Source organism: Symphodus melops (genome assembly GCF_947650265.1).
Source record: "Symphodus melops genome assembly, chromosome: 5".
Lineage (NCBI taxonomy): Eukaryota > Metazoa > Chordata > Actinopteri > Labriformes > Labridae > Symphodus > Symphodus melops.
Window position 1 is genome coordinate 16264885 of NC_136695.1, and position 23677 is coordinate 16288561.

At 42.4% G+C, this 23677-nt stretch overlaps 1 protein-coding gene across 6 annotated transcripts in view; it reads right to left on the reverse strand.

The window, feature by feature from the left end:
* Nucleotides 1-22921, reverse strand: part of LOC306824711 (focal adhesion kinase 1-like) — a 55720-nt gene extending 32799 nt beyond the window's left edge. For 5 of the 6 annotated variants that reach the window (XM_079344980.1, XM_079344978.1, XM_079344979.1 and 2 more), the window contains exons 1-9: nucleotides 22635-22921; nucleotides 15358-15384; nucleotides 4430-4716; nucleotides 4174-4340; nucleotides 1373-1460; nucleotides 1040-1119; nucleotides 881-943; nucleotides 720-774; nucleotides 256-396 (exon numbers count right to left, since the gene is read on the reverse strand). In XM_079344980.1, the coding sequence (XP_079201106.1) occupies nucleotides 256-396; nucleotides 720-774; nucleotides 881-943; nucleotides 1040-1119; nucleotides 1373-1460; nucleotides 4174-4340; nucleotides 4430-4672 (837 nt within the window). In that variant the 5' untranslated portion in view covers nucleotides 4673-4716; nucleotides 15358-15384; nucleotides 22635-22921. Of the gene's footprint in view, nucleotides 1-255; nucleotides 397-719; nucleotides 775-880; nucleotides 944-1039; nucleotides 1120-1372; nucleotides 1461-4173; nucleotides 4341-4429; nucleotides 4717-11324; nucleotides 11490-15357; nucleotides 15385-22634 lie in introns of those variants that run through there. The other variant, XM_079344982.1, reaches the window with a different exon arrangement.
* Between the last annotated feature and the right edge of the window lie 756 nt (nucleotides 22922-23677).

Consider the following 23677-nt stretch of genomic DNA (forward strand, 5'->3'; position numbering starts at 1 on the left):
ACTGATGATAACAAGTTAGGCAGAGAAACACACAAAAAAACAAAAACGGGTGCTGTTCTGGTGAGCGAGTTAGATTTTAGGAATGGATCCACTCTTCATTTTTTCTTACATTGCACATGCTAAATATCCTCAACCTCACAATCCCTGATTTGTATGTTCTAATGTGAATGGAAACGTTTCTGCATGGACTTCTCAAGTCATTACCATAGACTGTAAAAAGATTTCATGCAACACATTTTCTCCTCATTAACTTACCCCCAAAGCACATTTAAAGCACTCTTTGTCGAAGCGGTAGATGGGAGAGAGTATCTCGAAGAACTTGTGGATGCTCTGCTCATCGTTGAGGTTGGCGAACTGCTTAAAGGTCTGCTGGATCTGCTTACGGAGAGTCTTCGCCTTAAAAATAACATTAACAAAGATTAAATCTCTCTGGATGGTTCAGCTGATGATGCATACGGTGAGTGACAACAGGGGGTTTCATTTAAGACAAGACAATGAGATTAGAAGAACTTCTGCCAGAAATCTTTTCTGTTATCAACTTGTCTGCATGCCAGTCAGTCAAATCGCAATCCAGCTGGCTGGCTGGCAAAGCAGAGCAAGGATTCCCAAAGACAAGGATGCTCCACCTCTGGGATACGAAGGTGGCAATTAAATGGAAGGCATTAATAGTTTGTCAGATAGATAACATGTTTTCAACATTTCCACTGGTTTTGTCTCACCTTCAGGGAGTCCAGCAGGCTTTTAGGGAAGAACCTCCTCAGACCAACATCTTTCCTATAATATCAAGAACATAACCTTATTATTTCCTATAACCAAAACACCTCAAACAATTCAGTTGGAAAAAAAAAAAAGTTTTGTGGAGAAATAAATCAACTCTTACTCTAGTAGTTCATAATTAGATTTCTTGTCAAGAGCGTTTCCGGGCATCTCCCTGAAAAACCTCCTGTATTATTCAGAGGGGAGAAGAAACAGTGAAGAAGCAGTTTGAAGAAACCATCCTTCTTATGGATGTGGACTAAGAGTCATTTGTCTTACTCACCTGATTTCCAAACAGCCCAGTTTCAAAGCCACTTCTTGATCCACCTGATCAGCTATATGGTGCATGTAGTCACTTTTTACCTGGGGAAAGACACAAGAACAACAACATGGTTTCACAATAAATGTTGATTTTATCATGTGCCAGTGATCCAATGAAAAAAATCAGAGTGCGAGTATGATTCAGCTTGTTTTTAGTGTTAAGTGACAGGGTGGAAGTACCAAAGCTCATAATGCATTCAGAATGGGTTGATGTGACACAAAGACAAAAACCTTTTAATGAGCATTATCCCACAATGAGGTAACATTTCTCTCAGCTCTCTTTCGCGTCTCTCACCTGGTGATAGAGGTAGTTGAGAGAAGGTTTGTCTTCAGAGAAATGGCTGAGATAACCTTTAGGAAGGTACCGCATCCGCAACTCATATCTGAGAAGGACATCAGACAGTTTGGTATGAGTAACAGCACAGCCTGCAGCCCACACAGAGAATTAAACATCTGTGCTATAGCATGTGTGTCTGATGCATAGAGAGAGAAAGAGCATGCTAACACAGACACGCAGATACAAATTCAATCAGAGCTCAATACATTTTAAAACCATAGTTTGAGGTTTTCTGAAGAGTTGAAGGATTGCATTAATGATCAGAAACAGAAAAAAAAACATTTAGCTGCATTTATTATGTTATGTAAATACAAGGAGTTCTTATCAATTTGAATTTCAAAAGGTTGAAAAATGTAAAGTTCAACAATGTGCTAGAACATTCACTGCGTGATAATGAGTATATAGAAGAGTGTCAATGGTCAACATGCTTTAAATGCTCCTGTGTTGAAATCACTGACTCCTGCTGCCCCAAAGTTTTGCCAATTTTGGTAAAGGGTTAGGTCAATCTCACATAGTCTTTAGAGATAGTGATAATTGCTGGAAATAATAAAAAAGCTTATAAGTTACATTTTCTGAAGGGAAGGAACTAGACATGGGTCATGCAGAAACAGTGAACCTGGACAAATGTTTAGGAATTTATCTTTGCACTATTGTCTTAATTTCTCTCGTTGTAGAGGAGGGATTAAGAACACGTTGACTTCACGATCGCACCAATGCAGCGGTAGGCATTATGTCTTGCTCAAAGTCACCTCAGCAGAGTGGCTGTTTGCCAACAACTGAGTTGAAACCGAGTCTTGATGCTGAAAGATGCCCTTTTCTCCTCATTATATTACTGGCCTGTGGCACAGTCAGAACAGCTTCTGTATTTTGCTGACAGTCAACATACTGAAAGTAACACTATGAAGAATAAGATAAGATAGATCAGACTTTTTTTTTTTTTTTTTTTATTCAAGAGAGAGGACGGGAAAATGAAAGAAGAGGAGAAATAACTTCATAGCATTTTGTGCTACGGACGCTTGATATTAGTACAATTAACTTATTAATAATTGTTAACTAATTAGTTATAAAACACAATCGAGCTTCGTTTCAGAGAAGGCTGCATGACACCAGGAGAAATACAGACAAATAAACAGTGTATTTGAACACGGTGGAGTTGTGTTTGTCCTTGAATACTGCTGTCATACAGGACCAATCAACGGACTGCAGTATGTCGCTCCACCTTTCAGGGTGGGATCGATATAATTGGCACCCCAACATAAGGGTACTAAAAAAGTAGGCTGGTGTACAGGTTGGTTATTTGAGAATCTTTCCCGGCTTTAGTCTACGGAAACGCCATAGAATGTGTACCGTACCGAGACGAACTGAACTGAACTGAACCGCTTGGTGGAAACAGGGCTTTTATGACTGACATATTGCAGTGACTGTAGTCGAGAGAAATGGGTCAGCAGAGCAGTGAGCTCTGCACTGCTGCGATGCTACAGGCCTGCAGTTAGGCAACAGAGGAAACTGAAAAGCCACAATGAATAAAACATCCTGGTTTTATAATGAATGATGCAAAGAGAGTGTGAGGAGAGAGAAAAGGATGCGTGTTTGAAAGAGGAAAGAGAAGAGAGAGAGCCGGACAACAAAGACAACACAGATGTCAGAGATGAGGAGATGGGAGGATGGAGAGAAAGATCAAAGTGAAAAAGAGGATCGCAAGCGCACGAGACAGAGGAAGAGAAAACACGCGAGGGAGCGTGAGAGGAGTGAGATAGTCAGTCCATCCCCTGGGCTGCTTCTGCCGTTCTAACAATAGCTTGGCAGAAGCAGAGGCTCCTCTGCCTCCCTGCGAGGCAGAGCTGCAACAACTGGCGGAGCTGCTGGGCGGCATGTCAGCGGTGTGAACAACTGGTTCACTCTGAATTCATTTCAATTTTAATGACTTTGGGTGTAACACATCAACAGCAGGACAGTGGGCTGAATTGTAAGACGAGCCGTTAACAACGGACCGCAGATGGCTCGGAGCCAGCACAATTCTAAATTAGGGTGAACGAGGACAAAGCTTCTTTCATATAAGACGGATAAATGAGATAAATGTTTTCATCAGACAGAGATGATCTTCCTCATAGCCGAGCGGGAAACTGGATCAAATAAACGGGACGAAAAGGCTTTATGAATCGTACTGTAATAACAGAGAGACAAAGAACATGCTCGTCTTCTACTTGTGTGATGAAGTCACCTTCACTCGTGCAAATTAAATTGCCGCCAAACTGTCAACCTTTTATTTATTTTTGGTCATTGACTCCTCTGTATTTAAAATTGGTAGACATGGATGAATGAGGAAAAAGAGTAAAGGAGGACTTTAAATCCCGAGAAAAGCGAGCAACTTCATAATTCATACTTGGTGGTAAGATTTACTCCTCCTTGGATGCAGTAGTTACCATGACTGTGTTTCAGGTCAGTGCTTTGACGACAGCATCAAAGAGTTTCATTGGAACCCCGTGTTACAAACTCTACAAGTTACATCTTATAAAGTCGGCTCGATAAAAGACGTATGTCGTCAGGTTTGCAGCTTTAGGAAAAATATCGTATTTACAGACTTTTATGAAGATTCAATGTTTACCTGCTGCTCAACAGTAGGAGAGAAAAATGTCCTTGAGACAGTGGTGTTATCAGAAACAAGTCCCTCATGCCTTATTATGGCAAATGGTTAAAAAAAAGTAAGAACTGTGCTTAATGAGTCAGAGTGAAAACATTGAATATTGTGGGAACTCTACCTCCACTCCTCTTGGGGGTGCTGTTTCTCATACTTCTCCCTGATGTGACAAATGCCCAAATCAGGGTGCAACCAGTGAAGTGCATCAGAGTGCAGGTGGGTCAGACGGAGGCCCAGAGAGGACACACAGCGCAATTTGTGGATCTCTGCTATCTTCTGGATAACACCCTACAGATCCAACAAGGGAGAACAAAAACAAGGATCAGAGAATTGGTGGCATGAACAGCCAGATGTTGAGAGACGTTTGTGTGTCTTACCCTGACATCTGTGGCATCTCCGTGCCTGATATTACTAGCCCAAGTGCATGGTTCGCTGTTTGTCTCAAAATAATGGAAGATCTTCAGGACTCGGTCCATGGAGCCTGGTGGGCGCTCCAGGCCTCCTGCAGAGCCGCTGGTACCAACGCCTGTACCACCAGGCATCCCAGACCGGGATTTGACCCCACAACCACCCGTTGCCGAGTGATTGTGGTTCGGCTCCAAGTAGGAAGACGACGCCATGCCTGACTCGGAAGCAGCGGCTGGGGCTAACTGGCTGTCATATTCTGAAAAGAGACGAGGGAAAAAGAAGAGGACACACGTCAAAATGTGGATTTATTGGTGATCGATCAGCTGGATGTTTGAGGAGACTTTGCGAAAGAGGCATTACACAAGTCATGGGAATGAAAATCACATTGTTAAAAACAGGAGATACATGTAGAATATAAAAAATGTACCCATTAATTGGTGATTCTTGTAACAGGTGTACTTATTCAGCTGTAACATTAACCCCGCAGGCTAGCGAGCCTTCATTTAAATGCAGTTTCTTGTATATTGAAAAGAACAATTGCTTGAAATCCTGCGACAGCCATTTTTGATATTAAATCCGAGTCAAATAGCATTCTTTGGGCTAAATCAGATAGCATTACTAATGTTTCTCTTTAAACCTAATGGAGGTACCCAGCCCCAAACCCAGTATCTCTGACCCCTAAACACTGGGTCAGAGATACACGACAAAAGCTGTAACTAGAAAAGGTTCCTTTCTACACTTTCCCAGTTCAATGACGACGATATACCAGCTCCACCGCCTCTTTAGGACCTGCTTTGTTTCACACTGTTTTGTCTGAGCTAAGCCTCGATGCTCACAGTTCCTGGCTGGTCTGATCGTCTCTAAATTGTCTTGAAAAGAACAAAAGGGAAGCTCATCGAGAGCCAGCGCAGTGCACCGCTCTCTTTCTCTCATTTAAAGTCAATGTAGATTCCCACCGATGATCTGTCTCTAAGATCTAAGTACAAATGAATAATCCATCCAGATGGTTTCATAAACAGGGGCGGCAATACGTAGGGATTTGGGTTGAGAACCGGACAGGTCGTCGGTTCCAGTCCCGATGCGGACCAAAATATGGGAGTTGTTGGTCTGGTAGCTGGAGAGGTGCCAGACAAACTCCTCGAGCATTGCCATGAAGCTCAGGGGACACTTCCAGTGGGGGCTGCTGCGGCACAGGGACATCACTCCATTAACGCATGTCCACAGGTCCTGCTTGTGCATGTGTGTGATTCAGGCCTGTGTGTGTGAGAAGCATGTGTCTACAATAACAGAGGAAGAAACACAATTTCCTCCTCGGGGATTAATAAAGTATACATGAAATAAATAAATAAACCTCAGTCTTGTGAAAAAATGATGTATTGGTCAATAACATCCATGGTGTTTTTGCAATATAAGAGAAGTGCTTCACAGAGCCTTCTTCTGGAACCTACCACAGCATAGCACGATCAAAACAAACCATGCTGTTCCACACATCTCTACCTTAAGTCATCTCGTTCGACAGTTCGCCGTCTTTCGTGTTGTCTCTCTGCTCTGCCTTCCTGCTCATCTTCACACTCTCTCATCCCTGTCCTAGACACGCACTCTGCTGCTTCCTGTGTCCTCCTGTCACTTCCTGGCTGACCCTGCAGTCTTTGTTGAGTCACCCTCCCTGCAGTGAGATGTTTCAGCTGACTGTGAACTCTAAAGATGCAAGTTAAATGACTCACTGAATAATTTCATGGCTTATCTCCAGTATTGGTTTTCTGATGTCCAACTAAATACTTGTGTGAACTTGAAATGCCAAACACTGCGATCTGCTCCATCAACTCACAGACTGTTCAGCCTTTCATGATCTAAGGAGCCTTATTGGAAGACTTATTTACAAGCCATGTTTTAGGCACTGCAACAGTCAACTCTTCACAGACTATTATAAGCACAAAAAAAAGATATATTGTTCACATCACAATTCTACATTTGACTTCTCCTTGTGTTAAAGTGTTAGAGAGACAACGTCAAAGTGAAGAAGAGGGAGACAGAAATTAGCAAGCGATGCAGGACAAGTTGGCACAGCCTTTAAAGCGTTACACATAGTTAACTCATCAAACGTGTGTGTGTGTGTGTGTGTGTGTGTGTGTGTGTGTGTGTGTGTGTGTGTGTGTGTGTGTGTGTGTGTGTGTGTGTGTGTGTGTGTGTGTGTGTGTGTGTGTGTGTGTGTGTGTGTGTGTGTATGTACGCGTGTGCGTGTGAGTGAGTTGCACTTTGACTGCAGCAGAAGTCGAAAGAATGACTTGGTGTATCTTATAACTTGACTCAGCACTCTTCCTCAAGAAACTGCTGCATCAATAAAATTGTGTGCGTGTGTGTGTGTACACAACCTATACACATTATTACATAACTTTTCAATGGAATGACATTGCACTATAGATTTCCCTCCTGCAGGTATTGTAGTCCATGTTATGACATAAAACTCTTCCCACGCCTCCTTCTCTTCACATCATCACACTTTTCTTAGTTTCTTAAACCCTTTTTTCTGAAAAGTCTAATGTTCAGTCGTCTGAACAGTCGTTCTCTTCCATCTCTTACAAAACGTACATTTTCTGTAGCTAGCTGAACTGTTAGCCGTTTGGTATATCAGACATCTTCTTTCCAGATTTGTGGTAGGGTTGGGATTAAAGATTTAAGCAGAATCACTGGATCTTTAACTTATCTCTGAGGACTAGACTAAAATATTTACCTCCCAAAAAAGAGACATTTTACCCCCAAGCTCTGCATTTTATCCACATGTCGCCCAGTGCAATATGATTCAGCGGTAAAGGGGATGCTCATTCTTGCATTTCTTTTCTTTTCTTTTTTTTTTTAAGATTAATTTTTGAGCTTTTGTGCCTTTATAGGAGAGAAGTTAGAGATGGAAACCAAGGAGAGAGAGTGAGGGGATTGACATGCGGGAAAGGATTGACAGCAGGTTGGAAATTAACCCCGGCCTCCATACATGTGACGCGCACCCTAAACACTGAGCCTCCAGCACCCCTTGCTTCAGCATTTATTTTTACAAAAGTAATAAAAGTGTAATAAGATGACACCTGTTGGGGTGTGCAGTATTACTGTAATTTGCGTGTCTAAAAAGTGTGTGCACACAGTAGGAGTGAAGAATAGAGTTCAGCGTGTCCTCAAGGCTTTACAACAGATCCGATTATAACAGTCCCTGGTATAGTATTACAAACATCATCCAATTAAAAAGGATTCAACTGTAGCGGTGATACTACTGGATTATCAGGTGGCTCGTTTCAATCCCCAAAGAGTGTACAGCTGCTAAACGTCCATTAGTAATCTAACCCTGTCATATCATTACACAGGCTGTGTTAACTGTTAGCTAATTGAAATGAGCTATAAGTGGAAACTGATACAGATTTGGATATAAATGTAGTTTTTCAATTCTCTTAAACAATTAAAGTTTTCAAGTTTCCTGAACAAGCATCAACTTACTGACTGCATTCCTGCTGGACAATTTTTTTTGGGGGGGAGGGAGAGGATTGACATGCAGGAGCCACAGGTTGGATTCAAACCTGGTCCGTCTGCCTTGAGGACTATAGCCTCCATATATGGGACGCCCGCACTAACCCCTGTAGCACCAGCATCCCAACTAGACAACATCTCATATTACACAAGGCATTTGGTTTTGTACAATCTCTGTGTAGATTAGCAGTGCATACAAATAGGAACACTTCCTCTATGTGTTTTTTTATCTATTTATTTTTTTATTGTCTCTGTTGTTCTAATAGGAACGAGAAAAAACATGAAAGCAAAACGCAGATGTTTATGGTTGGTGCAGTGTGACCTTAACCTGCGACTGTTTGCCAACATAAGAGCCTGAATTAGTTGTAAACAACAGCTGTAGATAATATTCACATAACTCGTAAAGATCAAACTGTATTAGCCTCACAGTTCCAGCATGACATAATACTTACAGGCCTAGGAAAAAAAACACAAAAGAGCTAACATGCATAAAGCAATTAATTACATAATGAACAAAGAGCCATACAGTTGGTCATTAGTATGCAGTGTTTAGTGATAGCCAACGTCCTGTGTAACTGTATTTTGTGTCCTTGCCATTGGCTAGGCAGTATGTCTGCTCTTAATGCACAAACACCATCGATCAACGTATTCAATGTCCAAGACATGACCACAAAGTGAAGAACTGTTTCAACAGACTTATATATACCTTCAGTTCTTCTTTAGTATACATGCTGGGAAGGGTTAGCTTGTCATTGTAAGAAAAATCTTCCGCTGCCACATAATTAAAATCATTGGAGAAGGCGTCCAGATGGTCCGTCGACCAGAAGCTAACCCTCGCTAACTTTCTGCCACCATGTCGAGGCTCTGCCCACAAAATATGTCATCCCTGTAGTGTGTACAAACACAGAAATGCTCTATTATAAATCAGAGTGAACACATGTTGTGGTTCAGTGGTTTACCAGCTACTTTCATCTTGTTATACCAGTGTCTCTGTTTAGCGCACACATCCAGCCTCCGTGCCTCGTCTCAGAGGAGAACACTAAAAAATGTATTGGGGGCAATATTTTGACTGCAGCTCGTTTTTTTTTTTCTTAAATAGAAGCAGAAGCACCGGAGGAGCCAGAGAGTCACAGTCAGCCATCTGCTGCTGCTCTCTCCCTCAGTTAATAATCAGAGTTGATATTAGCACCGAGATGTTGACAAGAAATCACACAACGCATGTAACCTCAACCTACATACCTACAGCTTCAAGAAATCCTATTAAAGAGTCTGAGTGGAGGCAGCTTTATGCTGAAAATGCAGTTACATCACACAGAACTGCAGAGTGGCTACATGTGTTTTGAGCAGCGTTTAGCAAAAGAAATGACGTCTTACATAGCACGCGAATCCAGAAGTTTCCAGCTAGCGTAGTCAGTGAGTACGGGTGGAGAAAATTATTTTCCAAAAGCTTGAGTAGGACAAGTCAGATGTTTTACTTTATGGTTTCCGACAAAGAGCAGGAACGACATTTTGTTTTCTTTTTTGGTGTTTTGGTTCAGCAGGAAAGAACTCTTTATACGTGACTATATATATACGCAAAAAATATATAATTAACATTAACTTGCATATTTTCTGAAATCTATGATTGTATGTTTGCTGATAAAAAGAACAGCTGTGTTTGGTATTAATACAATAAAAGTTGCCGGAATTCATAACTTGCAAAATTTGAATTTGTGCAACATAGATATTTACCGTTTCGAACTCAACGGCAACACAAGAAAAATGGCAGCTTTTTTTTCTTCTCACTGCACCAGTTTCGACGCAGCAGCATATCTGCACTAAATCCCCACATGATGCATGTCTTCCCACACTTGAATAAAGTAGAGGAATCAAATCAACTAGGCCATGCAGGCAGCCAGGAGGGGAGCGTGTTCCTGCCAGCACAGCAGCCCCTCTCTCAGTGGGCGTCCGGTGACTGACACTCTGGCCCGTCGCACCAGCAGAGGGACGGTTGATCTGCTCTTCTCACTTGTATCTGGGTTACTGGAGTTAGTGAAATCCTAGGGGAGCCTCTGCCTCTGCCTCTCTTGCCTCCATCTTTTCTTGTCTTCGAATGTACCCACTTTTACCCCCCCCCCCCAAGCCTTTATCTGTTCCTTCCACTGTCACTCCTCACAGGCCAAATCTCCCGTTATGTTCTTGCTTCCATAATGTGTTCCTTCATCTGCTACTCTTTTCTCCTCTGCTCTTAATCTCCTCCCGCCACTCATCTAACATGCTCACAGGCCTTTTAGCTCCTGCTTCAGATCTCTATTTGATCCTCCTCGTCCTACTGAACCATCTCCCTTCCTTCCTCCTTCTCATCTTTCTCCCGTCCTCTAACTATTTCCTCTGCACCCCTTCCCCCAACTCCTACTACACGCTCTCTTCCTTCTTGCCAATAACACACATTATCTGTACCACGGGAGAGGGGAAAAGCTTCAAGACTGAATATTGTTTGGTACACAATGCATACAGTATATACACAAACAAATCCTGTCTAAGTGTCACTCCCAAAACACTGTTTTTTTTTTTGTATACTAAACAAACTGATGAAATGGCCAGCATTATGTTTGTGTTTGTTGTGTGACTGTTTAGGCTCTTCCAGTGACATCAGAGTTACCAGAGTAACTAACGGACACCATTCTCCCACATCATATTTTAACTAAGACAGCTCAGTGTAACTATAAGGCTGGTAAACAGACAACGCTTAAACCAAACTTTTGTACTGGCCTTTTGAATAAAAATAAATACATCTATAAAACGTTATGGGCCGACAAAGAACTCACTGGACAGTTTCTGTAACTTGTGCTACAAAAACCTGCTGCGACAATTAAAACAAATCCATTCTTGTGAGCGGCCATGCTCCGCTCATTTGGCTACTTGCTTTTTCTCTCTCTATTAGATAAGTTCTGAGTAAGGACCACACCTGGACCTCCTCTGTCATGAATTATAACTGACAGATGAAGTGATAGCACTTTAATCTGGACTTCTCCCAGAGCCCAGTGTGTTCAATTATAAATCACATTTTAACACTGTCATGCAGAGGATGTAGCGCGAGAAAAACCAAACTCTCTGCCTGAATGTTAAACATCCCCATCAGCATGAAAAGTGCTTACCGCAATAAGATGATTTACAGCAAGTGCAGAAATGGTGAAAAAGCAGCAGAACCAATAAGGATGAAGGTGATCGGAGGTGCCATATTTAGATCTAGTCTCAAGCTGATTAGTTGTATTGATTCAGTGTTGATGACAGATGTATGATGTATTTCTTGGTACGCTACGCTCCATTCAGTTTGTGTGTTGTGTTTCTGCAAGCATACGGCTCGATACATACTTGGTAGGGGATGCTGTGCGTAGATGCAGGCCCCTTTGCTCCAGCAGAGAGGGATGCAGCCGCTGCTCTCCATGTTTTGTGTAGACGTAGCTGAGCGAGGTCTGGCCACCGGGCACAGACAAAACTGCAGGGCCACTGAAACAGCATCTAAAACTAGGCTCAAACCTGGGCTCTCCTTACAAACTTGGAAAATTGCAGGTATATAAATCCAAAACAGCCATGGGCAACCAAATTATAAAAAAAAAAAAAAAAAAAAAGTTAGAAATGATGTCTTGCTGTAGATGGTGAAAGCGGTGAGAATATCCATTTAGCCAACGTTAACATCCTTGTAAGACAGCCACAGGAAACGCAATAAAGAGAGAAATCAATCCAGGCCTGCGTCCAGGTATGTAAGTGATTCTGATAAAGGAAAGGAACCCAGAAGGAAGCAAAAGGAGAATGTCAAATATCCTTTGTTCTGTAAAATCTGATGACACAGCAAGTGTCCCCACAGGAGGTAGAGTATATACCACACTGTGTTACTTTATCCTCGAGGTGCCACTGAGCTCATCTATCATCAGGGTCCACGTCCAGCTCACAGAGACGCTCTGAAAGATTTTGCCTCTAAATAACACAGATACAGGTCTGGCTCAGCTTCTCAAATCCACAGTGGGAAGTTAATCTGGAAGTCAGTTTCAATACAGACGTAAAAATGTTTTTTTTTAAAATGGAAGTACAGTAGTTGGTAAAGTTTTCTAAGCTACTGATCACAAGACTGCATCACATTACTTCAGGACTTGAGGATCTGGCTGGGGGTCCAGGCCTTAGAAATCAATCTGATTAGTACATGTCACGACCTTTCGCCTACTCATACTTCTGTGCAATGTGAAATGGAATGATCCTCGCTCATTGTTGTCTTTTTGCAGGAGCGAGATGGAGCCTGTGATGAGCAAAGAAGAATCAGAAAGATGCTCGTGGCTTCTCTAAACAGACATTCAAGTCCAGCTTCAGCATTAGGTGGATGATATCTCTACGCATTAGGTCATCCTACAGTCCAATAGATTGAATTTGGGTCTTCAATGCCGAGCGGCTGAAATTAATCAATCCATAATGTGAAATTCAAAGCGGGCAGCTTCCCTGCAGTCATCAATCTCAAGGCCGTCGAACATCCAGGTTACAAAATAACTGACGTCCCTTCCTGGCAAAGTCAGACTCCATATAATTACATCAAAGCCCCGTTTTCCACGAAAGGTAGACGTTTTGTTCTGAAAATCCACTATGTTGTCCAAATGAGCCGGCAAAGTGGATCAAAGGAAGAAGAGACAGCGATCTCGCATCAGTGAGGAAAATGTAGGGCAAAGAGAGACGTGGAGAAATGGAGCATAGTGAGGGAGAGGTAGATCAAAGTGACCGACGTAGGAGGGGAAAAGGGACAGGAGGATAGAGGTAGAACGAGAAACAGGAGAGAGGATGAGTTGAATTTAAAAAAAAAAAAGTGAATGAAAAAGAGTAAAAGGGATAGATAAAAAAAAAGAGCAGGAAAAAGAGAAAGCCCAGAGAGCAGCTGAGCCACACATCCTCCAAATGTTCCCACACTGCTCTGAGCCCACAGAGAGACCAGGTCAAGGCAGGTGTCTGTTGTCAGAGAGCGAGATAAAGAGACAGAGACCTGAAATGAAAGGTGGAGCGCCAAAAAAAAAAAAAAAAAGAAGCCAGCAACAAGAAAAGGCTGTGATGCAAAAACAAGATGAAGTGAATCTGTTTTAAAGTTCTTCAGCCGTGTGTCGTTTTCTTTTGGAACCACAGAAAATGCAGCGAGATCCCAACATCTTTCTCACACACATTGCCGCAGTCAAGCACACACACACACACACAGTACATGCAGCGCAGTCCTTCAGTTGAATGAGGGCACTCTCTGTAGAGAGAGAGCATGTGTGGAAGCCAGGGAGAGACTGATTACATATACTGTGTGTGTGTGTGTGTGTGTGTGTGTGTGTGTGTGTGTGTGTGTGTGTGTGTGTGTGTGTGTGTGTGTGTGTGTGTGGCTGAGCAGGTAGGGAAAAGAAATGCATGTTTGTGTGTGGAAAAAAGTGTAAGTGGGTGTGAATAGAGAGGGGGTGAGTGGGTATGTAAAAAAAGTGAATTAGTGAATGTATGAATCAAGTGTTTCTCTTCTGGTTTTATTTGGTTTGTTCACTTTAAACAGTAAACGGCTGCTTTGAAAAAGCTGCGGAAAAAGCTTTAAGACTGACTAAAACAAGGAAGGGAGGGAGGGAATGTTTGTGTGTGTGTGTGTGCGTGTGTGTGTGTTTTGTAAGACTGAGAAGGAGAGGGAAGCAGGGTGAAAACAAGAATAGTTGTAATTGAGACTTGCTGCAGTGCAAATAAGGCGAGCTGATTGGACCGTCCTTGTAAATATGCTAATAGGACTTCACTCTTAATCAGAACACAGACTTTCATAAACAAGGACTTACCTCATCACGCAAACCCTGCACAACCACCGAACACACACACACACACACACACACACACACACAGACATAAAGTAATACCAGGATTAGAGTTTAGCCACTGAAAACATACATTCCACTCTCTGACCCCCCTCTCCACACTGCTTTCATTTCTTCTGACGATCCGCCCCCTCTGTCTGTCTGTGTGTACTGCCCTCAGCGGGTCTCTGCTGCCCTCTGTCCTCACTGTGCCGTCTGTCTCTCTTCTTCTCCAAACACATTTCATCTGCTCCTACAGCACGCCAGCTTCTCACTGGCAATAAAGCACTCGGACCGTTCGATCTCTTGTGCCAAAGGACGCCATGATCTTGAGCACTTTCTCCACAAGCTTCAGAAGTTAACATCACCGACAATCACATTGTGAATATTTGTTGACACACACTGATGTAGAGCCTGTAGCTATGTATTCAATTCTTTCACTTTTTTTTTTTGCAACACAGTGGGAAGACGGCCAGCACGTGTTTTATACATCTGCTCTTGTATATTTATCACGTATCCACCAACAGAACCGTTTCGTCTCATGGATGTGTAAGCTGGATGTTGTTTTGATGGACTTGAGCTCATATAGCGCTTTTCTTGTCTTCTGACTCCTCAAAGCACTTTTACACCCCAGGTCACACCCAATAACACACTTAACTAATCCCATTCACACGCATTCACACACACCACTGACGAAGCGGCACGAACGACTCGACCAACTGAGCCCACAGCCCGCCCCAGAGTTTATCTTTCTTAGCGTCAACAAGAAACACGTTTCTTCAAATGCCAGGATTCACATTATAAACGTCGAGCACTCTTAACAATAAGCAACAATCAACTGAGTGCACACGTTTCCCATTTCCCCAATACATTTTTGTACATGGAATCTCTGGATGTAAATATTTATATTCTCTTATGTTAGGAAATAATGATCGTGTTTCTCTAGTGTTATATTTTTGAACTGATAACTGGCTGTAGTAACACCACAGATTCCCAGTTTAGATAAATAATGAAAATAATAATAAATCCATCCATCCATTTTTCTAAATGCCACAGTCCAAAGTCTTCTCCTGCCTTATCAACAGGTACAGTTAATGTCTTAGTATATCCATTATATATTATACTTTTCTAAAAACAACATTCCTAATATGCAGGTTGATGGTCCGTTCAGCAACATATCTTTCACTGGAGACATATTCTCCACTACAAATATGAAACCCACCAGAAAAAGCATATGATCAACAGTTACCTAGCAACATCCATGGTGAGACACTGGAGCTAAGGGCTATAAAAAAAAGAAGGTCTCATCTATACCCAGAAATGATTCAGTTCTGCCTCCATCCATCCTTTAAAGCAGCAACACCAGCTGTCTTCAAGACGCAGTGCGACCACACAACAGCCAGCTTTGTGAAAAATGAATCTATCATGAGGGATCCAACTGGACCTTATTAAAGGTTTTGTTTTGGAGATAAGCATACGGGACATTGTGAACTAGTTGTTGTTATCACAACCTTTCTAGATGTTTCTATCATATCATAAATTCATCATTAATTGAAGGTACTCACCAGTGTAGTATGATATCCTGGAAATATCTGCAAGAGAGAGAGAAAAAAAAAAACGATTTTACTCTCTTATTTATAAGTCATAAATGCAGTGTTATTCACTAAATCGGTGGTTCTCAACAGGTGGTTCGGGACCCAAAAGTGGATCACAGCGCGGAAAGCAAAGTTTCAAACAAAAAAATCTACGAATCACTTTCTGAACAGGTTTGTTTGATTGGTTTCTTTAAACTGTGGTGTTTCGAATCTGAGGTCCACCACTTTTCGTTGAATTAATCTGATTGGCTGAAAAGTGTGATATTTGATGCAAGAATTGTTTGGGGGGGGGGGGGGGGGGGGGGTCCTGAGGCTCGATGGCACTTGATGATGTCATCAGTGAGAGCTGCTCTAGCGAGGGATGCCTGGCAGTGACACGTTATCAGCTGTTTCAGTTTCTGTGTGGTGAATCAATGACCCAGGCTCACTCCAACTGACAAACATCTCAAACAGCCTACCCAATCAGATTGACGACCATGCTTAGTTCATTTGATAGACAGGAGTCGATTCCTAATCACACTAAGCACATCCACTGGTTCACATGACGCCACTGACAGTTCACCGACTGTGCAGCAGCTCCAATGAATCAGGAGGATTTCATTTGAGCTACATACCAGACGGCCAGAGTGAGGCGACATTCATGACTCGGCAGGATAATGGATCTGCTGTGTCATGCTTTAATAACATCGCCCACTGGCCTTATCCAACCCTCAAATCTGTCTCCAAATCACAGCAACTCCCAAATCCCCTCTTTAAACTTGAGTCTTTACTTAAAAAGACAAAAATAAAGCAACTGTTAGGACCGTTACCAAGCAACAGACACAAAGAAGTCCTGCGGCGCTAATAAAGATACCAGAGTATGATTAAAGATGGGAACCAACCTTGTCATATATTCTCTATATTACAATTTACAGGTTGTTTGCAAAACATGCATTCTGTTAAATTTTGTACAGGAAACAATATTACGATGGGAAAAAACTTGAACGATGTAATGTCATTATTTTTATTCACAATCTGCTTTGTTCTGGATTCCTACAGTGCGTGTGTGGTGTTTACAAACTGTTTCTGCTTCCTTCAGTCAAAAAAGCCTTTACCACTGATGATGTTAAAAAAAAAACCCCAAAAAACATTTACAGTTTGGTTTACAGTTTTGGCTTCAGCCTGGACTGGATAAGCTCAGCAGCCTCTGAGCTACACTACGGGCAGGTGGTTGCTCTGTCTGTGTTTAGTTGCATGGATGAGTTCACACTTGAACTCAAACCTGCTCAGGAGAGAGGGAGTACATCTGTATGAGAAAATAGAAAGGAGGGACAAATCAAACGCGTTATGTTTGAGGCATCGTATCACAGTTTAGGTCCTGTGTTTGTTGAAAACTTGGTTACTTTGTCAACGGGACTTGATAAGCAGAGGCGACGTAATGCGTTTTACTTCACTTCATAAATGTTCCTCGTGGTCAAATAATGACGTTTGTTTCCTGGTTGTACTTAACTGACTGAAGTGACACAGCATCAGTCCTGGCATTCATCTCTCTACCTCACCCTGACGAAAAGACCCAGGTCAGAAATGTTGCATTCGAGGCGTTGATGAACTGAGCTATGATGAGCACTTTTATGAAGGAGGCTTAAGCATGATGTTATGATGATGCTTGTGAATAGATAGCTACCTGAATAGCTGTCTTCGGATCCCATGTGTGCTGTCAATTTGTGGGCTTTATATAAAACCTGTAACTACTGCACATCAACGTAAATATGTTGATCAAGAGAGCAGTAAAAGAGCCTCCAGCCAGAGTATTTCCTCCTTTCCTGACCGAGCTTTAAAGCCAACTTTAATCTTTCACGTCCACAAATTACAATCCAGAACTGCAAGCTGTTATTAAAACAGCGCGCAAACATCTGTCTCTGAACTGCTTATGCCATTTTTCACTCGTATAAACGCTCCTCTGAGCTTCTCCCTCCTACTCCATCGCATTTGCCTCCCTCGCGCTCGCAGCCTCTTTCTTTCTCTCTCCCACTCAAGAGTAGAAAACGATTGCCTCCGGCTGCAAAGCACAGAGGCTACGCTACGGTTGACACCCCGCTAAGGGCATTGCACAACCCTATTCCCATCAAGAAAAACAACAACAACAACAACAACAACAACAACAACAACAGCAGCAGCCTTTCGCAGCTCATCTGCCTAACAGAAGAGACAACGGAGCGGAGCGCCAAGGCACAGCGAGAACTACTGAAGTCCCCTGAAGTGGCAGCTTTTTAAAGAGGGGATTCTTATTGTTGGGAGCTCCTCGCTGAATGTTTCCTGCACACACTCGATCAGAAAATGTCTCTCGTTGGATGTAAATCATTAGATTTGAATCATTTTGCTTCTAATTCTTGTTGCATTGGGACGACGGCAGAGAGACGGCAGAGAAAGTTGCAGTAATAAGAGACCGTGAGTGGTTTGCAGTGGCCCTCTATTGCACATCTGCATCTATCTTATTGAGGCCAGTCCCAGAGCAGAGGGCGCCCCGCAGGGTCACTCGCTTGTGTACGCACGATTAATTAAAGTTACACGCTCAATTTGCTGAGCAGAGGAACGATTGCGTTTTCACACAGTGCACTATTATCCTCTCCTGTTAAATCAACCGTCATTATTCATTTGACTCTTCTTGGAAACATAAACTTTTATAATGATTAATTAGTAATAATGACAATTTGATATTTTTGGTCGACATTAAATCACACTTGTTTCATTGGTTGTTGCAAATAGAAAAAAAGACAGAAAGAAAAGAAAGTCAAGACTGGAACAGAGCGCTGAGCCAAGCGAAACTTAAGAAAAGAGATAGTTCATGAAGTTCTATCAGATCTGAACCCTGTTCTGTTGTTTGACTGTACTCAAGATGAGGAGGGGGGGGATCAATACTGTGACAGAATGATAATGACTCACCTGTAAGCGGCATTACTTAGATAATCAAAGTACATGATAGGACCACCACCCTCTCAACGGCTCCTTTACGTCCTTCTATTCTCACTTCTCCCTGACGGTTTCATATATTTACACTCTCACTTCTTCTTACAATATCTTTACACAAACAAGCTTTTTCACAAGCTTCGTGTCTTTGAGCGCCTAAGTTAGTCCTCGGACTTACAAGTTCATTGACCCCGGCATCTGAGGCGTCAAACAGAAGCTTCTGATCCCTCTCAGGAACAGAGAATAACAGATTTTAGCACCAGCACCCCCCACTTTGTTTGTCTAAAATACTCTCATGTACGCTGCTTCAGAGGACGATATTATCTATTGTTGGATACTCATGTTTCTTAGTAGAGGAACTAATATCCAGAAAACTGTCAGAAAATGTTAGAGGCAGAGGTGCCCAGAGATGGATTAAGGAAATCAGACAGGCCCAGTTTGACCTCCCATTACCATGCTGCACAATGTAATTAACATCAGCTCGATAGAACCAGTTAGAAAGAAGCCGTCTCTGTTGTGTTGTTTTATTCAAAAAGAGTTAAGAGGATGAGGTTTCAATACGTCACACGATGATAATCTATAAAGCGACGCTTCAACCCTAGAAGGAAAACGTACATTTTCCTGAGATGTATTAAAAGCTCCGACACAGTGAGAGCATCTGTCGGAGAGTTCGGACCACATGAGGCAAGTTAAGCAAAACAGCGAGCAGTGGATGCAAATAAGGGGGAAGACTTGTTGAGGGCACAACAAGAACTCGTGTCTCCAGTCCTACTTTCACAGGTCTAAAACAGACGAGCTGCGACTGCACTGCCCCCTTCAAGCGACTAATGTAGTCAAGTCAAGCTCTCGTTTCCTATCTATTATTTATAATGTGATATAGAGCTGCTTCAGGAAACTTCCGCGAAAAGAGGCATCGGCTAGATTTGCAAAATTGAAAATGTAATTCCATTACGAAGCCTCAACAATCCTTTGGGTATGAACTGAGCAACAATGTGTTCTAGTATGTCTTTCCTCTGGCTATCCCAGGTTGTGCCTCTGATGCAACAGTAGAAAACAAGGCCCGAGGCACAGGATGGGTGTTGGAGGTTGTGCTGTTTTGGAATTCAATCCAGCACTATAAAGTAACCACAAAGACAACGCAACTTCACCGACACCACAAGACTTTCACAGACTTTGAAGCTCGACTGCGCACACGCACAGCAGCGGCAAAAAAAAAAAAAGGTTTACGGGTACAAGGTTTCATCACACAACCGTTTCAACATGCTCACTGTCACCTGCGTTTAGCCCCGCGGACAACAAACGGGACATCTGAGAGCTTTGACATTTGATAGCTGTGATTGACTTGTGGCTGTCTAGCGGAAATCTGATGTTTTTAACCCTTTGTGACACTGCCAAAGAGATAAGGAGTTTAGATTCTGGCTTACATGGATTTTCTCTGTCTGTCTGATGAACAATGAAATTATTTGACAGCAGAGATAAAAAAAAAAAAGAGGGGAGGGCACTTTCAGACACTGCTCTAAAATAAATAAGCGATCATCAATGCAGAAAACCATAACGGAAGACTTTAGGACTGGTTCTCTTTCCTAAACTCATCTAACACCTATAAACAAGGCATTTCGTAAATAACAAAGGTTGATCTTCCGTCCTTTGGAAGCATCGCTCAGTAAGTGCGATGGCACCATATGGGAGCTGCAGCGGCGGTTTCAGTATCAGAACGCGTTAGCAGCAGCAGAGGTCGTGATATTTCCCCTGTAGGTTTGTAGGAATTTTGAGAACTTTTCCCGGATCGTACACAAAAACACAACAAGGCAGTGAAGAAGTCGAAAAAGAGAGCGCTCCATATGGACAGGACAGCACACCTCTGCTGTGTTTATTCAAGGCAACCGCTGTGAGCTAAATCAGATATCATTCAGGGCAAAGGATACAATCAATCACTTCGTTTGTGCTACTTCTGTCTTTAGACAAATCAGTCATAAACAGAAGCCGACTGGGTTTATCAAGGAAACACGAGGCAGGCTGACAGTGAATCAGAGCCTTCAGCGTCTTTGTTTGGGCTCCACTCTCTACCTGCCTGTGAGGTTTTCACATGCAACTGCTTGTACAGCGGCAAGCAGCGCAAATTCCTTTCCAGCCCTCAGCCTGCCAGACCCTCTCTACCTGCCTACCAGAGCAAAGTAAACACACACACACACACACACCGGTCCAATCACAGCTGAACACACTCCACGAGCCATCAGTATGAATGCGCACGTTCCTCATACCTTTATTGGTGCAGCCCAGGAAATCCCAGAACTGCATGTTGGCAGTCGGCTCACAGAGGACTGAGCCTCTGCTCAATCAAAGACGCCTGTATGTGTTCCTGTTCTGTCTCTCCACTTCCTTGTTGTACTGTATGCTGTCACTTATAGGAGGGGAAACGCCCGCCCACTGATTGTATCAGACTGACACACCTGAGGGCCGACTTTCATTTCCAAAAAAAAAAACACCCTCCCTCCTTCTCCTCAACTCTCATATCCAATTGTCTTCCTACTTCACGTCTCCCCTCGCTTCCCATCTTATCTCCCTCACTCTGTCTCTCTTCTTTATCTTTTCCCGACTGAAAACAGACAGGTGTAAAGATCGATCCAACATGGCCTGTGTGGCTTTCCCCCCATCCCTGCATCTTCAGATTACAGTGGAAGAAACGGGAGGGGAGGCAAGAAGAGCTGACAGACTGATGAGAAACAAAGCCACTTAAGAGTGAAAGCTTTTCCAATGATCTGATGAGACGTTAGACAACTCAGGACTGTATTCACAAATTAAAAAACAGTCGGGATATTTCTACATAAGACAATGATGAGGCATGTGATGTAAATTACACATGCTCGACGTGTCAGGATATAAACCTGAGTAAAAGGCCATAAATCACAGCACTGAGTGGACATACAATCTGGAAATTATTAACTAGACATTTAACAATATATCTCCACTATAAGTCTTATGTTGTCCCCCAGGACCAACGAGCACATGCTCAATCACTGAGAAAAAAAACATCTCATTTTGTGTTTATTTGCTTGAAAATTATTCCAATCCATCATGATTTCACAGTCAGTCATTCTCTAGTGAGGAACGACAAAGCAGAAACTTTTAATCTCTTTGCCCTGTTAGTTATAAAGTTGTGTCTTTATAACAAAACACTCATTCTTCTTTGTTTTGTTTTTTTAAATGAGAAAAATGTCCCTGAAAATGGCTATTTCTGCAGCATGCCGTGCGTCACTTTGCAGCGTCAGGCATTCATAATAACATTCTACAAATACTGAATCTTTATCCAATTGTTTTTTTTTTGGGGGGGGGGGGGTTTGTAAATCATGAAGAGGCTTCATAATCAATTTCAGCCAGTTTTAGAACTGGCACAAACTTTTTTTTTTTTTTTTTGAAGCTGTCATGTTAATTTTTCCATTTAAAAAAAATGGGAGTAAACATATCTGAGAGGATTTGGGGTCCTGACCCCTCAGTTTGGCTTCAGGGGCATGAGGATGTAATAAGGGGGCGACAGTCACATAAAGGCAGGAAACAAGATGAGAAGAAGGCAGGAAGGCTGAAATCTGTGTGAGGCATGACAGGGCAGCTTTAGACTCCCAAAGCCCCCAAAAAAACCTGTCAAATCACATCCACAGGACTGCCGCTCACGAGGCTGCCCTTTACAATAAGGCATTACACCTACAATAGCAATCTAATATTACTATGCAGACTGAAGGAATGATTTCTAGTCTTAAATCCAAAGTTGCTTTAAATATTAATACATTTTTTCCAGGCCTAGCACAACAATATGAGAACACTATTGTGGTTGACAAGGCAGCAGGCAACCCAAAACACTCATGATGCATAGACAGGAGCTGCCCTCCCTTTGTCTTAAACCCACTGCTTGCAACAGTAAGCCTCAGTCTAAACAACATTACTCATGAAAACACGTGTGTTTTTATGCCACGACGATATTGCCCCGTATGACAGAAAGGCTTCTTGGCTTGGACCTTTGCACCTCAGCGGAGAAACACAGAGGGGTGGTTTCGGCCACTGCACCACTATCTGTCTGTTAGGAATACAAATGACTTAACGTGTGTAAAGATAGGCACTATTTCTTTACATTCACTCAGGATGTTTTCACATGTAATCATAATACAAGCTCCTGAAAACAATCCAACACGTCATGCCTTCACGTTAACCCCCATTGTCTATTTGTGTTACCCCTTTAATGCTAAGCTAACTCAGCTAACGGTGGGCTATTCCAATTTAATCCGCCCACCGGAGAGATCAATACTCACCCGCTTTGGCCCCGGAGCCCGGCCGCAGCTACTCTCCGTGACCAGCAGTCTTTTTTCTTCCACGTAGATGTGAATATTTATCTACATAAATACAACCGCTGGTAAAAGAGCAGCCGGCTTGAGGGGGCTGTATGTCTCCGTTATGAGCCCTCTCCCTGACTGTTTTTGTCCACAACAGCGCCGTTCCCGGTTGTTGGTGTCCACTGACGCTAGCTGTTAGCACAACCGCTGCCTGAGCGTTTCCAACATGGCTGCAGCTGCTGCGGCTCACTGACAGGAGGAGGGAGAAGGAGAGAGAGGGGGGGGGTCCTACGTGTCCGGGGCTATGGTCCCTTCATTGGTCCTTATGTAAGAATACTCCTTCAGAATTTATCAGGTACCCTGTGGATTTATATGGAGGTTGAAGCTAGCCAACATCAATTTAAAATTTAACAATTTACATTTAACACCTTGCCCTATATACTAAATGTGTTTGGGTTTTTTTTGTTCATTTCTGAAGAAATTGGGCTATGAATGCTTCATGCTGAAAAAAAGTTTATGCTCTACTGCCAATGAGGCATCTCTAAAAGTTTAATAATTTATTTTCAATGAAAATTAAATGAAAATCTATCTATCTATCTATCTATCGAAAGAATGAAATGTGTTGAATGGATTGTGGAACAGGGTTGGGAATATTTTAAAGGTGGGATGGATGTGTATGAATGAATACTGTGAATTGTCTGCAAATCATTTTGCAGCATGTTTGCCCAAGTTACTAAGTGTCAGCTGTATTCAGTCTGTGTCTTAACACCTGCTGGACAAAAGTTCATTTGATGAACTTTAGAAAGAAGTGTTTCTGCACACAAGTTGTCAAAATAAGCAAGTTTGTTTTAAAAGATGTAATTTTCCCTCACGACAAGTAAATTAAATTAAATTGTGCCAACTTACTCCTCACTGCAGGAGATAAAATCAGTAGATATGGACTAACGTTGATGAATTAGATCAATTCATAACTGTACAATATGGTTTTTAAAAAAATTGAATAAAGTAGTTCTTCATTTTGT